We start from the raw sequence: 15,140 nt of genomic DNA on the forward strand, positions 1-15,140 counted from the left end.
GAAGCCGAACTTTGTGAGGTTCCAGAGCACAGACACGTATACACCTCCCGTCTCCTTCACCAGCATTTGCACCTCTGCTTCTTGCTGCCCTCAGAGGCCGCGAATCTCTGCAGAGCATGCCCAGTTCCTTATTCAGGCCTGTGCCCCGCTGTGGGTGGAGGTCATGGGAAGGATGCGACTGCCGGCTGACCTGGAGCTGAACCTCTTTCCTTCCTTCTATCTAAACACTTTATTAGTTACATAGCAGTCATACTTGGATGTTTTCATAATTTACCAATAATTATTGTATTTTAAATATAACATTTTACTACATTTATTGTTAGCGTATTTTACCATATCATTTATTACCATAATTTATTTAATCAGTCCATTACTAAACACTTAGCTGTTTAAATTTTGACTATTATAAAAAAACATTGCAGTGAGCATTTTTGTCTGCAACATTTTTTAAAATACACTGTATCCACTAGGTTCCTTTTCAGTAGCCACATGAGTAACTACTAGCATTTGCTCCTTTTCCCTTTGCTAGAATTGAAGGGGGCATAAATGTTTTGTTTGTTATTGTTTTCTCGTGTTTTGACTAGGTTTTGCAGCAACCCTGGATGATGACAAACCTTGGTACTCCATTTTTCCCATTGACAATGAGGAGCTAGTATATGGACGCTGGGAGGACAATATCATTTGGGATGCTCAGGCCATGCCCCGGCTCTTGGAGCCTCCTGTTTTGACACTTGATCCCAATGATGAGAACCTCATTTTGGGTATGGTACTGGCTGGGTCAGTGTTTCTCCTCCATAATTGACAGCTTGCTCTGCTAATGTCGGGGGCAGGAGCAAATCAGAAGGGTTGGGAAGGTCAAGACTAGAAGCTTCTTGATAGCAGTTTGAGAGAGCAAAGTTGTGGCTGTCAGTTTCTAGTATTTGTGTATTGTTTAGGGAAAACTTATAAGATGGGAATGTTGGAAAGTAGTACCTTGGAGATGTCAGGAGTGTAGTTTGGTTGGAGTTGATTATGGACTAGAAGTGGTCTGGAGAAGGATGAGAAATCTGGTTAGGAATTGCAAAGGTGTCATTAGGAAAGGTGAATCTTAAGGGATAACAACTCCAGGGTGACTTTTGTTTCCTCAGAAATTCCAGATGAAAAGGAAGAGGCTACTTCTAACTCCCCCTCCAAGGAGAGTAAGAAGGAATCATCTCTGAAGAAGAGTCGAATTCTGTTAGGGAAAACAGGAGTCATCAAGGAGGAACCACAGCAGGTCTGTGAAGGGAAAAGGGGTTTGGTGTTTAGAAGAACAAAGAAAGGTAATGGAGAAGGATAGTCTCACTAAGGTTTGATGATCTATCATTAGAACATGTCTCAGCCAGAAGTGAAAGATCCATGGAATCTCTCCAATGATGAATATTACTACCCTAAGCAACAGGGTCTTCGAGGCACCTTTGGAGGAAATATTATCCAGGTAAAAGTAGCATTTTTTCTGTGGTGAATGGGAACCACTGCTTTTTTATGATGGAGGATATGGGTAAATCTTGCCTAGGCTGGAGTTTAATTTGAACCCTTATATTTCTGTCTTAGCACTCAATTCCTGCTGTGGAATTGCGGCAGCCCTTCTTTCCCACCCACATGGGGCCCATTAAACTACGGCAGTTCCATCGCCCACCTCTAAAGAAGTACTCTTTTGGGGCACTATCTCAGCCAGGTCCCCACTCAGTCCAGCCCTTGCTAAAGCACATCAAAAAGAAGGCTAAGGTATGATTGAATCTTGGTTAGAAAAAAACAGCTATAAAAGACATTGGAGTACAAATGGGGGAGATGGACTGGATATTAGATGATACTAGGATATTATTTATTTTCTTAGATGTGATAGAATGTTACTGTGGTTATTTAGGAGAATGTCCTTATTCTTGGGAGATGTATGAAAATGCGGTGAAGTGCCACGATAACTGCAACTTTGAAAAACGGTTAAGCAAAATCTATTGAGAGAGAGTTACAGGTAAAACAAATATGGCAAAATATAAAGTTACATCTAAGTGGTGGGATAATAGGTGTTCATAGTTTTGACTTTATGTTTGAAAATTTTTGCAATGAAATTGGAAAAAAAAGGCAGGTAAGAGTTTTTGATGTCTCAATGAACAACATCACTCTGTAATTATTGTCCTGTCAGTAGCTGTACTGTATTGTCTTTGTTCTCGGCAGATGAGAGAACAAGAGAGGCAAGCTTCAGGTGGTGGAGAGATGTTTTTCATGCGCACACCTCAGGACCTCACAGGCAAAGATGGAGATCTTATTCTTGCAGAATATAGTGAGGAAAATGGACCATTAATGATGCAGGTTGGCATGGCAACCAAGATTAAAAACTACTATAAGCGGGTGAGTCTGCTCAGAAAATCTTTGTTGTTAGTATAGTTGTAGTTAAATATCCAGTGATCATATGTGAACGTGTATTTTCTTATTTTATACTAGAAATTTATTGGGAGAAAGGAATGATATCCATTTTGCAGGTAGTACTATTAGTAGAATGCTGTGCTCATGGAATATTTTGTGTAGGCTTATTGATTATATTCTGGGATAGTAACTGGGTCTGCTGCATTCCTTGTAGAAACCTGGAAAAGATCCCGGAGCCCCAGATTGTAAATATGGAGAAACTGTTTACTGCCATACATCTCCTTTTCTAGGCTCACTCCATCCTGGACAATTACTGCAGGTGAGGAATTACTTCCTGTTGTAACTCTTTCCTAAGGAAATTGACAGATGAGGAGCTAGTCAGCCCAGAAAGGACCAATTCTAGTTGATTGAGATACTGTTTATACATCAAGTATGGGAAAGAGCAATATAAACTAAAAATGATTATAATACAAAAATTTTTTGCATCTTTTTATTGAAACTGGCTCCTTATTATGTTATTCAGTAAGTTAAATTTGAAATAGTTTTTTGAAAATACCTAGTGGTAAGAAGTCTAGAAACATCTGGGTGGCATAGGGAAATCAACCTGGGATTAATAATTTACTATAGGGACTTCCCTGGTGGTCCAGTGGTTAAGACTTCACCTTCCAATGCAGGGGGTGCAGGTTCAATACCTGGTTGGGGAGCTAAGATCCCACATGCCTTGGGGCCAAAAAACCAAAACATAAAACAGACGCAATATTGTAACAAATTCAATAAAGCCTTTAAAAATGGTCCACATTTTAAAAAAAATCTTAAAAAATATTTACGATAGTTAATTTATGAATGTTTAATTTGTATGTGTAAGATGGGTATGTTTTGATTATATTAGTCATGGTCATTTTGAGTATTGAACCACCCTGAACTGTGCTACTTACAGTCCCCAGCTGTAGTGAAATGGTTTTTTCCCCTCTTTGTTCTGATGGGTATAGAGATGCCCTTTGGTAACCTAGCTTTTACATGTTTTGTTAAGGCAATGTACAGAGGTCCACAAATGATGTGAGGAAATCTTTAGCACTCTTCTACCTTGTTTCCCCCCCACTCCCGCCCCACTTCATTTCTCTTGGCAATCTTAACCATTTTACCTGCTCTTGTACCTACTTTATTCCATTGTTTCTATTGCTTATTCTCTTAAAGCATCTAATAAGCACATTTTTTTTTTATCCTCTACATCTGTAATCCATTTCCCACCATATTTTGAGTATCACCTTCATACTGTTCCTGGAGTTCCTACCCCTGTAACTTTCTATTGAGATTTTCTACCAGTCCATCCCCTTCTTATGTGGCTACTTTTGTAGTCTCTCAGAGAGATCCTTTTTTACCTTCCCCTGTAACTCTTTTTCACATTTAGAATTTTCTTTCCACACCTATCTATTGAAGATCCTCCCTCTTTCTACTTTTCTGATTTTTTTGAAAAGTCTTTCCTTAGAATCACAGCTTCTTGTGATAGTTGATCCTCATCTGGCTGCTGCTTAAACAAGCTCAAATGTTTCTGTCCTGCATGTTTAGTCTGTCTTTTCTAGCACACTTTCTAATTCATCAGTTGTTTTTGTTGTTTTGTTTTTTATTAATTTACTTAACAAATGTTTTGATCTCACATATTATGTCAAGGGCTATGCTAGGTCTAGGGTAATAGTATGGTACTTGTTAGTTTATAAAGTGATTTTCATATGTAATCTTTATAGCAATCGTGTGAGGTATAGGCGTTTTAAATATCTCCATTTTGGAGATGAGGAAAATTAAGCTCATAGCTATTAAGTAATTTATCTGACATCATACAGTGAGTAGCAGAGCCAGTGTCATCTGAATCCAAATCCTGTAGTTTCCCTACTACTGACTCTTAAAGGTAGCCAGTGGGTAAAAAATTATCTGTCTAATCCCATTTGATACTCCATGTTATAATTTGTTTACGTTATTCGATAGACCTTAGATGGCATAATGGGGATAGAGAGCAAACAAGCTTGATTTTCCTTTCTCATTAGTTTACTAAATTTCCAGGGTTTCTCTGTATATAACTTTTGTGTTTTTGTTTTTGTTAGGCATTTGAGAACAATCTTTTTCGTGCTCCAATTTATCTTCATAAGATGCCAGAAAGTGACTTCCTTATCATTCGCACAAGACAAGGTTACTATATTCGGGAATTAGTGGATATTTTTGTGGTTGGACAGCAGTGCCCCTTGTTTGAAGTTCCTGGGCCCAACTCCAAAAGGGCCAATACACATATTCGAGACTTTCTCCAGGTAAGAATGAGAGGATAGGGAGGGGCTCTGGGTGTACATAAAAGGATATGTGGACTTGGGGGCACACCAGGAAAGATCAAAACACATAGGGCATTAGCAGGGGAAGGGGCCCTGGGGAGGACTTTTATCCTTACTTTGCCAAATAAAAAAAATTCGGTTTGTTGGGCAGGTGTTTATTTACCGCCTGTTCTGGAAGAGTAAAGATCGGCCACGGCGGATCCGAATGGAAGATATAAAAAAAGCCTTTCCTTCCCATTCAGAAAGCAGCATCCGGAAGAGGCTAAAGCTCTGCGCTGACTTCAAACGCACAGGTCATCAATTGTGACTGATTATATGTCCTCTCTGCCTCTCTCCAAGAAAGGAATTACGGCTTCCAGTTAAAAGGATAAACATACAGTTAATAAAGTAGAAAAAAATAATAAAGTCATCAAAAGGAGGTAGCAAATCTTCTAATTATGGAGACTCTGATTACTATTTAATTTTTTTTTTTTTTTTTTTTGCTATTTAATCTTGCCTGTCAGGAAATTCAGTGTGATTATTGGATGTCTTACATGAGATATAGGAAACCTAGCAGCAGGGCTTTTCTTTGCCGGACAGTCAGGCTAACTGTGGCTAGGCCTGATACCTTCTGGGACATTGCCTAGTTCAGTCTTGTTTCGCTATCCCTGTTGCTGTCAATGAAAGGGCCTTTGGAATTCAGAATGGTCTCATTTTCTCTATCTTTTCTAGGCATGGACTCAAACTGGTGGGTGCTGAAGTCTGATTTTCGTTTACCAACTGAGGAGGAGATCAGGGCTATGGTGTCTCCAGAGCAGTGCTGCGCTTATTATAGCATGATAGCAGCAGAGCAGCGGCTGAAGGTGAACACCTTCCTCTTAGGCACTACTTGTGCCTATGGGTTTTTTTCAGAGAGATGAGGGTGAAGACTTTTCTCACTGGCTTACAAATGATGGTTACTAGATTATTACCAACTATTTATAAAGTCAAACTGTATGATATACTCTGTGTACATCAGTTCTGGGTAAACTGCATTGTAGCTACATACCAGTGGGAAGGCCTAGTGAGAGACTTAGGGCATATTGTTTTGCTTTGAAAATGGTTGCTCATTCATTTGGGTGGTGGTTTTAATCTCTGTTCTTTGTGAGACAGGTGTGTTAGCAGGAAAAGTACTTCTTAGTTGTTTTCTATAGCCTTCCAGGTGGGCAGAGATGATGATGGTGCTGGACATGTGGCTTAGAGAAGCATAATGTCCTTATCAGGCCAAAATAGGAAAGGTCTAGCTGGGGTGAGATAGCACAACTCTGTCCCATTGAGTTAATAAGCATCTCTATTCCGCTTCCTAATGGGCCTTAACTATCCACATGTATTAGCCTAAGGATGTAGAATGGTGATAGGTACGCCTAAGACTTTACAGAATCCATTCTCTATGCAAAATGGGCTTTTGGTGTTCTGTACTTGGTATTCAGTGAAACTTGTGCTTTGTCTTATGCATGGATTTGTCCTCTTCCAGGATGCTGGCTATGGTGAGAAGTCCTTTTTTGCTCCAGAAGAGGAAAATGAGGAAGATTTCCAGATGAAGATTGATGATGAGGTACGGCTTTAATCTTCATTGGTACATCCCATTTATCCTTTTTTTAAAAAAAACAGCTTTATTGAGATGATTGACATACAATAAACGGCACATATTTAAAGTGTACTATTTGGTACATTTCGTTGTATGTTTATACCTGTGAAATTGTCGTGACAAGATAACGAGTGTATCTGTCACCCCCACAAGTTTCTTCGTGCCTCTTTGAAATCCCTTTCTCCATTCTCCTCCCTTCTCTCTACCGTCCCTGTCCCTCCTTGACAACCACTGATGTGCTTCCTGTCACTATAGATGAGTTTACACTTTTTAGAATTTTAGGTAAATGGAATCGTACAGTTACATGTACTCTTTTTTTTTATTGTGGTAAAATACATGTAACACAAAATTTACCATCTTAACCTTTAAGTGTGTATTCAGTAGTGTTAACTACATTCACATTGTTATACAGCCAATCTCCAGAACGCTTTTCATCTTGTAAAACAAACTATTACCCATTAAACAGTAATTCACCGTTTTTCCCTCCCTCAGCCCCTGGCAACCACCATTTTACTTTCTGTCCCTATGAATTTTACTACTTTAGGTGCTTCACCTTACAGTATTTGGGTTTTTTTTTTTAACATCTTTATTGGGGTATAATTGCTTTACAATGGTGTGCTAGTTTCTGCTTTATAACAAAGTGAATCAGCTATACACATACATATGTTCCCATATCTCCTCCCTCACACCCTCCCTATCCTACCCCTCCAGGCGGTCACAAAGCACCTAACCGATATCCCTGTGCCATGCGGCTGCTTCCCACCAGCTATCTACCTTACATTTGTTAGTGTATGTATGTCCATGCCTCTCTCTCGCCCTGTCACGGCTCACCCTTCCCCCTACCCATATCCTCAAGTCCGTTCTCCAGTAGGTCTGTGTCTTTATTCCTGTCTTACCCCTAGGTTCTTTGTGACATTTTTTTTCTTAAATTCCATATATATGTGTTAGCATACGGGATTTGTCTTTCTTTTTCTGACTTACTTCACTCTGTATGACAGACTCTAGGTCTAGCTACCTCACTACAAATAGCTTAATTTTGTTTCTTTTTATGGCTGAGTAATATTCCGTGGTATTTATGTGCCACATCTTCTTTATCCATTCATCTGATGATGGGCACTTAGGTTGTTTCCATCTCCAGGCTATTGTACATAGAGCTGCAATGAACATTTTCGTACATGACTCTTTATGAACTTTGGTATTCTCAGGGTATATGCCCAGTAGTGGGATTGCTGGGTCATATGGTAGTTCTATTTGTAGTTTTTTAAGGAACCTCCATACTGTTCTCCATAGTGGCTGAATCAATTCACAATCCCACCAGCAGTGCAAGAGTGTTCCCTTTTGTCCACACCCTTTCCAGCATTTATTGTTTCTAGATTTTTTGATGATGGCCATTCTGACTGGTGTGAGATGATATCTCATTGTAGTTTTGATTTGCATTTCTCTAATGATTAATGATGTTGAGCATTCTTTCATGTGTTTGTTGGCAGTCTCTATCTTTGGAGAAATGTCTCTTTAGGTCTTCTGCCCATTTTTGGATTGGGTTATTTTTTTGTTATTGAGCTGCATGAGCTGCTTGTAAATTTTGGAAATTAATCCGTTGTCAGTTGCTTCATTTGCAAATATTTTCTCCCATTCTGAGGGTTGTCTTTTGCTCTTGTTTATGGTTTCCTTTGCTGTGCAAAAGCCTTGAAGTTTCATTAGGTCCCATTTGTTTATTTTTGTTTTTATTTCCCTTTCTCTAGGAGGTGGGTCCAAAAGGATCTTGCTTCGATTTATGTCACAGAGTGTTCTGCCTATGTTTTCCTCTAAGAGTTTGATAGTTTCTGGCCTTACATTTAGGTCTTTAATCCATTTTGAGCTTATTTTTGTGTATGTTGTTAGGGATTGGTCTAATCTCATACTTTTACATGTACCTGTCCAGTTTTCCCAGCACCACTTATTGAAGAGGCTGTCCTTTCTCCACTGTACATCCCTGCCTCCTTTATCAAAGATAAGGTGACCATATGTGCATGGGTTTATCTCTGGGCTTTCTATCCTGTTCCATTGATCTATCTCTCTGTTTCTGTGCCAGTACCATACTGTCTTGATTACTGTAGCTTTGTAGCATAGTGTGAAGTCAGGGAGCCTGATTCCTCCAGCGCCGTTTTTCGTTCCCAAGATTGCTTTGGCTATTCGGGGTCTTTTGTGTTTCCATACAAACTGTGAAATTTTTTGTTCTAGTTCTGTGAAAAATGCCAGTGATACTTCGATAGGGGTTGCATTGAATCTATAGATTGCTTTGGGTAGTAGAGTCATTTTCACAATGTTGATTCTTCCAATCCAAGAACATGGTATATCTCTCCATCTATTTGTATCATCTTTAATTTCTTTCATCAGTGTCTTATAATTTTCTGCATACAGGTGTTTTGTCTCCTTAGGTAGGTTTAGTCCTAGATATTTTATTCTTTTTGTTGCAGTGGTAAATGGGAGTGTTTTCTTGATTTCACTTTCAGATTTTTCATCATTAGTGTATAGGAATGCAAGAGATTTCTGTGCATTGATTTTGTATGCTCCTACTTTACCAAATTCATTGATTAGCCCTAGTAGTTTTCTGGAAGCATCTTTAGGATTCTCTATGTATAGTATCGTGTCATCTGCAAACAGTGACAGCTTTACTTCTTTTCCGATTTGGATTCCTTTTATTTCCTTTTCTTCTCTGATTGCTGTGGCTAAAACTTCCAAAACTATGTTGAATAAGAGTGGTGAGAGTGGGCAACCTTATCTTGTTCCTGATCTTAGTGGAAATGCTTTCAGTTTTTCACCACTGAGGACGATGTTGGCTGTGGGCTTGTCATATATGGCCTTTATTATGTTGAGGAATGTTCCCTCTGTGCCTACTTTTCTGCAGGGTTTTTATCAGAAATGGGTGTTGAATTTTGTCAAAAGCTTTCTCTGCATGTATTGAGATGATCATGTGGTTTTCTCCTTCAATTTGTTAATATGGTTTATCACATTGATAGATTTGCGTATATTGAAGAATCCTTGCTTTCCTGGAATAAACCCCACTTGATCATGGTGTATGATCCTTTTAATGTGCTGTTGGATTGTTTGCTAGTATTTTGTTGAGGATTTTTGCATCTATGTTCATCAGTGATATTGGCCTGTAGTTTTCTTTCTTTGTGACATCCTTGTTTGGTTTTGGTGTCAGGGTGATGGTGGTCTCGTAAAATGAGTTTGGGGGTGTTCCTCCCTCTGCTATATGTTGGAAGAGTTTGAGAAGGATAGGTGTTAGCTCTTCTCCAAATGTTTGAAAGAATTCGCCTGTGAAGCCATCTGGTCCTGGGCTTTTGTTTGTTGGAAGATTTTTAATCACAGTTTCAATTTCAGTGCTTGTGATTGGTCTGTTCATATTTTCTATTTCTTCCTGATTCAGTCTTGGCAGGTTGTGCATTTCTAAGAATTTGTCCATTTCTTCCAGGTTGTCCATTTTATTGGCATAGAGTTGCTTGTAGTAATCTCTCATAATCTTCTTTGTTTCTGCAGTGTCAGTTGTTACTTCTTTTTCATTTCTAATTCTATTGATTTGAGTCTTCTCCCTTTTTTTCTTGATGAGTCTGGGTAATGGTTTATCTATTTTGTTTATCTTCTCAAAGAACCAGCTTTTAGTTTTATTGATCTTTGCTATCGTTTCCTTCATTTCTTTTTCATTTATTTCTGATCTGATTTTTATGATTTCTTTCCTTCTGCTAACTTTGGGGTATTTTTGTTCTTCTTTCTCTAATTGCTTGAGGTGCAAGGTTAGGTTGTTTATTTGAGATGTTTCCTGTTTCTTAAGGTGGGCTTGTATTGCTATAAACTTCCCTCTTAGAACTGATTTTGCTGCATCCCATAGGTTTGGGGTCATTGTGTCTCCATTGTCATTTGTTTCTAGGTATTTTTTTATTTCCTCTTTGATTTCTTCAGTGATCACTTCGTTATAAAGTAGTGTATTGTTTAGCCTCCATGTGTTTGTATTTTTTACAGATCTTTTCCTGTAATTGATATCTAGTTTCGTGGCGTTGTGGTCGGAAAAGATACTTGATACAATTTCAGTTTTCTTAAATTTACCAAGGCTTGATTTGTGACCCAAGATATGATCTATCCTGGAGAATGTTCCATGAGCACTTGAGAAAAATGTGTATTCTGTTGTTTTTGGATGGAGTGTCCTATAAATATCAATTAAGTCCATCTTGTTTAATGTATCATTTAAACTTGTGTTTCCTTATTTATTTTCATTTTGGATGATCTGTCCATTGGTGAAAGTGGGGTGTTAAAGTCCCCTACTATGAATGTGTTACTGTCAATTTCCCCTTTTCTGGCTGTTAGTATTTGCCTTATGTATTGAGGTGCTCCTATGTTGGGTGCATAAATATTTACAATTGTTATATCTTTTTCTTGGATTGATTCCTTGATCATTATGTAGTGTCTTTCTTTGTCTCTTCTAATAGTCTTTATTTTAAAGTCTATTTTGTCTGATCTGAGAATTGCTACTCCAGCTTTCTTTTGGTTTCCATTTGCGTGGAATATCTTTTTCCATCCCCTTACTTTCAGTCTGTATGTGTCTCTAGGTCTGAAGTGGGTCTCTTATAGACAGCATATATATGGGTCTTGTTTTTGTATCCATTCAGCCAATCTGTGTCTTTTGGTGGAGCATTTAGTCCATTTACATTTAAGGTAATTATCGATATGTATGTTCCTATTCCCATTTTCTAAATTGTTTTGGGTTCGTTATTATAGGTCTTTTCCTTCTCTTGTGTTTCTTGCCTAGAGAAGTTCCTTTAGCATTTGTTGTAAAGCTGGTTTGGTGGTGAACTCTCTCAGCTTTTGCTTGTCTGTAAAGGTTTTAATTTCTCCATCAAATCTGAATGAGATCCTTGCTGGGTAGAGTAATCTTGGTTGCAGATTTTTCTCCTTCATCACTTTCAGTATGTCCTGTCACTCCCTTCTGGCTTGCAGAGTTTCCCTTGTGTGTTATTTGTTGTTTTTCTCTTGCTGCTCCTAATATGCTTTCTTTGTATTTAATTTTTGACAATTTGATTGATATGTGTCTTGGTGTATTTCTCCTTGGATTTATCCTGTATGGGACTGTCTGTGCTTCCTGGACTATTTCCTTTCCCATGTTAGGGAAGTTTTCAACTATAATCTCTTCAAATATTTTCTCAGTCCCCTTCTTTTTCTCTTCTTCTTCTGAGACCCCTATAATTCGAATGTTGGTGCGTTTAATGTTGTCCTAGAAGTCTCTGAGACTGTCCTCAGTTCTTTTCATTCTTTTTTCTTTATTCTGCTCTGCAGTAGTTATTTCCACTATTTTATCTTCCAGGTCACTTATCCGTTCTTCTGCCTCAGTTATTCTGCTATTGATCCCATCTAGAGTATTTTTCATTTCATTTATTGTGTTGTTCATCATTGTTTGTTTCATCTTTAGTTCTTCTAGGTCCTTGTTAAATGTTTCTTGCATTTTGTCCATTCTATTTCCAAGATTTTGGATCATCTCTAATATCATTATTCTGAATTCTTTTTCAGGTAGACTGCCTATTTCCTATTCATTTGTTAGGTCTCGTGGGTTTTTATCTTGCTCCCTCATCTGCTGTGTGTTTTTCTGTCTTCTCATTTTGCTTATCTTACTGTGTTTGGGGTCTCCTTTTTGCAGGCTGCAGGTTCGTAGTTCCCGTTGTATTTGATGACTGTCTCCAGTGGGTTGTGTAGGCTTCCTGGTGGAGGGGACTAGTGCCTGTGTTCTGGTGGATGAGGCTGGATCTTGTCTCTCTAGTGGGCAGGTCCACGTCTGGTGGTGTGTTTTGGGGTGTCTGTGGACTTATTATGATTTTAGGTAGCCTCTCTGCTAATGGGTGGGGTTGTGTTCCTGTTTTGCTAGTTATTTGGCATAGGTTGTCCAGCACTGTAGCTTGCTGGTCGTTGAGTGAAGCTGGGTGCTGGTGTTGAGATGGAGATCTCTGGGAGATTTTCACTGTTTGATATTATGTGGAGCTGGGAGGTCTCTTGTTGACCAGTGTCGTGAAGTTGGCTCTCCCACCTGAGAGGCACAGCACTGACTCCTGGCTGCAGCACCAAGAGCCTTTCACCCATACGGCTCAGAGTAAAAGGGAGAAAGAGTAGAGAGAGAATTAGTAGAGGTAGGAAGAAAGAAAGGAAGGAGGAAGGGAGGGAGGGAGGGAGAGAAGGAAGGAAGAAAGAAAGGAAAGAGGGAAAGAAAGGAAGGAGGGAGGAAGGACGGAAGGAAGGAGGGAAGGAAGGAAAAAAGAAAGAAGGTACAGTAAAATAAAATAAAGTATAATAAAGTTACTAAATTAGAAAATAATTATTTAGGGGAAAAAAAGGGAGAGATAGAACCTTAGGACAAATGGTGGAAGCAAAGGTATACAGGCAAAATCTTACACAGAAGCATACACATACACCCTCCCAAAAAGAGGTGAAGGGTAAAAAAATCATAAATCTTGCTCTCAAGGTCCACCTCCTCGATTTGGGATGATTCGTTGTCTAAAGGAGGGAAGGAAGGAAGGAAGGAAGGAAAGAACGAACGAAAAAAAGAAGGTAAGGTATAATAAAGTTATTAAAGTTAATTATTAAGAAAAAAAACTTAAAAAAAAACGGATGGATAGAACCTTAGGACAAGTGGTGGAAGCAAAGCTATACAGATAAATTCTCACAGAGAAGCATACACATACACACTCACAAAAAGAGAAAAAGGGGAAAAAATCATAAATCTTGCTCTCAAGGTCCACCTCCTCGATATGGGATGATTTGTTGTCTAAAGGAGGGAAGGAAGGAAGGAAGGAAGGTAAGAACGAACAAAAGAAAGAAAGAAGGTAAGGTATAATAAAGTTATTAAAATTAATTATTAAGGAAAAAAATTTTTAAAAACGGACGGATAGAACCCTAGGACAAGTGGTGGAAACAAAGCTATACAGGTAAATTCTCACACGGAAACATACACATACACACTCACAAAAAGAGAAAAGGGAAAAAATCATAAATCTTGCTCTCAAGGTCCACCTCCTCGATATGGGATGATTTGTTGTCTAAAGGAGGGAAGGAAGGAAGGAAGGTAAGAACGAACGAAAGAAAGAAAGAAGGTAAGGTATAATAAAGTTATTAAAATTAATTATTAAGGAAAAAAATTTTAAAAAACGGACGGATAGAACCCTAGGACAAGTGGTGGGAGCAAAGCTATACAGATAAATTCTCACACGGAAACATACACATACACACTCACAAAAAGAGAAAAAGGGGAAAAAATCATAAATCTTGCTCTCAAGGTCCACCTTCTCGATTTGGGATGATTCGTTGTCTAAAGGAAGGAAGGAAGGAAGGAAAGAACGAACGAAAGAAAGAAAGAAGGTAAGGTATAATAAAGTTATTAAAATGAATTAAGAAAAATTTTAAAAAAAGGATGGATAGAACCCTAGGACAAGTGGTGGAAGCAAAGCTATACAGATAAATTCTCACACAGAAGCATACACATACACACTCACAAAAAGAGAAAAGGGGAAAAAAATCATAAATCTTGCTCTCGAAGTCCACCTCCTCAATTTGGGATGATTTGTTGTCTATTCATGTATTCCACAGATGCAGGGTACATCAAGTTGATTGTGGAGCTTTAATCTGCTGCTTCTGAGGCTGCCGGGAGAGATTTCCCTTTCTCTTCCTTGTTCTCACAGCTCCCAGGGGCTCAGCTTTGGATTTGGCCCCGCCTCTACATGTAGGTCACTGGAGGGCGTCTGTTTTTTGCTCAGACAGGACGGGGTTAAAGGAGCTGCTGATTCGGGGGCTCTGGCTCACTCAGGCCGGGGGGGGGGGGGAGGGAGGGGCGTGGAATGTGGGGCGAGCCTGCAGTGGCAGAGGCCGGCGTGACCTTGCACCAGCCTGAGGCCCGCCATGCGTTCTCCCGGGGAAGTTGTCCCTGGATCCCGGGAACCTGGCAGTGGCGGGCTGCACAGGCTCCCCGGAAGAGGGGTGTGGATAGTGACCTGTGCTCGTACACAGGCCCCTTGGTGGCAGCAGCAGCAGCCTTAGCATCTCCCACCCGTCTGTGGGGTTCGTGTTTTTACCCGCGGCTCGTGCCCGTCTTTGGAGTTCCTTTAAGCAGCGCTCTTAAACCCCTCTCCTCGCACACCGGGAAACAAAGAGGGAAGAAAAAGTCTCTTGCCTAGACCTTTTCCTGGACTCCCTCCCGGCTAGCTGTGGTGCACTAACCCCTTCAGGCTGTGTTCACGCGGCCAACCCCAGTCCTCCCCCTGGTCTCTGGCCAAAGCCCGAGCCTCAGCTCGCAGCCCCGCCCACCCCGGAGGGTGAGCAGAGAAGCCTCTGGGGCTGCTGAGTGCCTGTCAGCACCGATCCTCTGTGCGGGAATCTCCCCGCTTTGCCCTTCACACCCCTGTTGCTGTGCTCTCCTCCACGGCTCCGAAGCTCCCCCCTCCGCCACCCGCCACCTGCAGTCTCCGCCCGCGAAGGGGCTTCCTAGTGTGTGGAAACCTTTCCTCCTTCACAGCTCTCTCCCACTGGTGCAGGTTCCGTCCCTATTCTTTTGTCTCTGTTTTTTCTTTTTTCTTTTGCCCTACCCAGGTACGTGGGGAGTTTCTTGCCTTTTGGGAGGTCTGAGGTCTTCTGCCAGCATTCAGTAGGTGTTCTGTAGGAGTTGCTCCACGTGTAGATGTATTTCTGGTGTATCTGTGGGGAGGAAGGTGATCTCGGTGTCTTACTCTTACACCATCTTCTTCTCTGCTCCAGTATTTGTTTTTATTTATATCACTGATTTATTTCATCTGGGATAATATTCTCAAGGTTCATTCAGGTTGTAG

The 15,140-nt window shown here is 40.1% G+C and overlaps 1 protein-coding gene across 7 annotated transcripts in view; it reads left to right on the plus strand.

The window, feature by feature from the left end:
- TAF1 (TATA-box binding protein associated factor 1) overlaps window positions 1–15,140 on the plus strand; it is a 98,950-nt gene that overhangs the window by 14,734 nt on the left and 69,076 nt on the right. For all 7 annotated transcript variants that reach the window (XM_079911730.1, XM_079911729.1, XM_079911728.1 and 4 more), the window contains exons 9-18: window positions 585–761; window positions 1,128–1,255; window positions 1,349–1,456; window positions 1,573–1,746; window positions 2,194–2,367; window positions 2,597–2,701; window positions 4,479–4,679; window positions 4,849–4,990; window positions 5,409–5,539; window positions 6,190–6,270. In XM_079911730.1, coding sequence (XP_079767856.1) covers window positions 585–761; window positions 1,128–1,255; window positions 1,349–1,456; window positions 1,573–1,746; window positions 2,194–2,367; window positions 2,597–2,701; window positions 4,479–4,679; window positions 4,849–4,990; window positions 5,409–5,539; window positions 6,190–6,270 — 1,421 coding nt within the window. The remainder of the gene's footprint in view (window positions 1–584; window positions 762–1,127; window positions 1,256–1,348; window positions 1,457–1,572; window positions 1,747–2,193; window positions 2,368–2,596; window positions 2,702–4,478; window positions 4,680–4,848; window positions 4,991–5,408; window positions 5,540–6,189; window positions 6,271–15,140) is intronic.

Source organism: Stenella coeruleoalba (genome assembly GCF_951394435.1).
Source record: "Stenella coeruleoalba genome assembly, chromosome: X".
Lineage (NCBI taxonomy): Eukaryota > Metazoa > Chordata > Mammalia > Artiodactyla > Delphinidae > Stenella > Stenella coeruleoalba.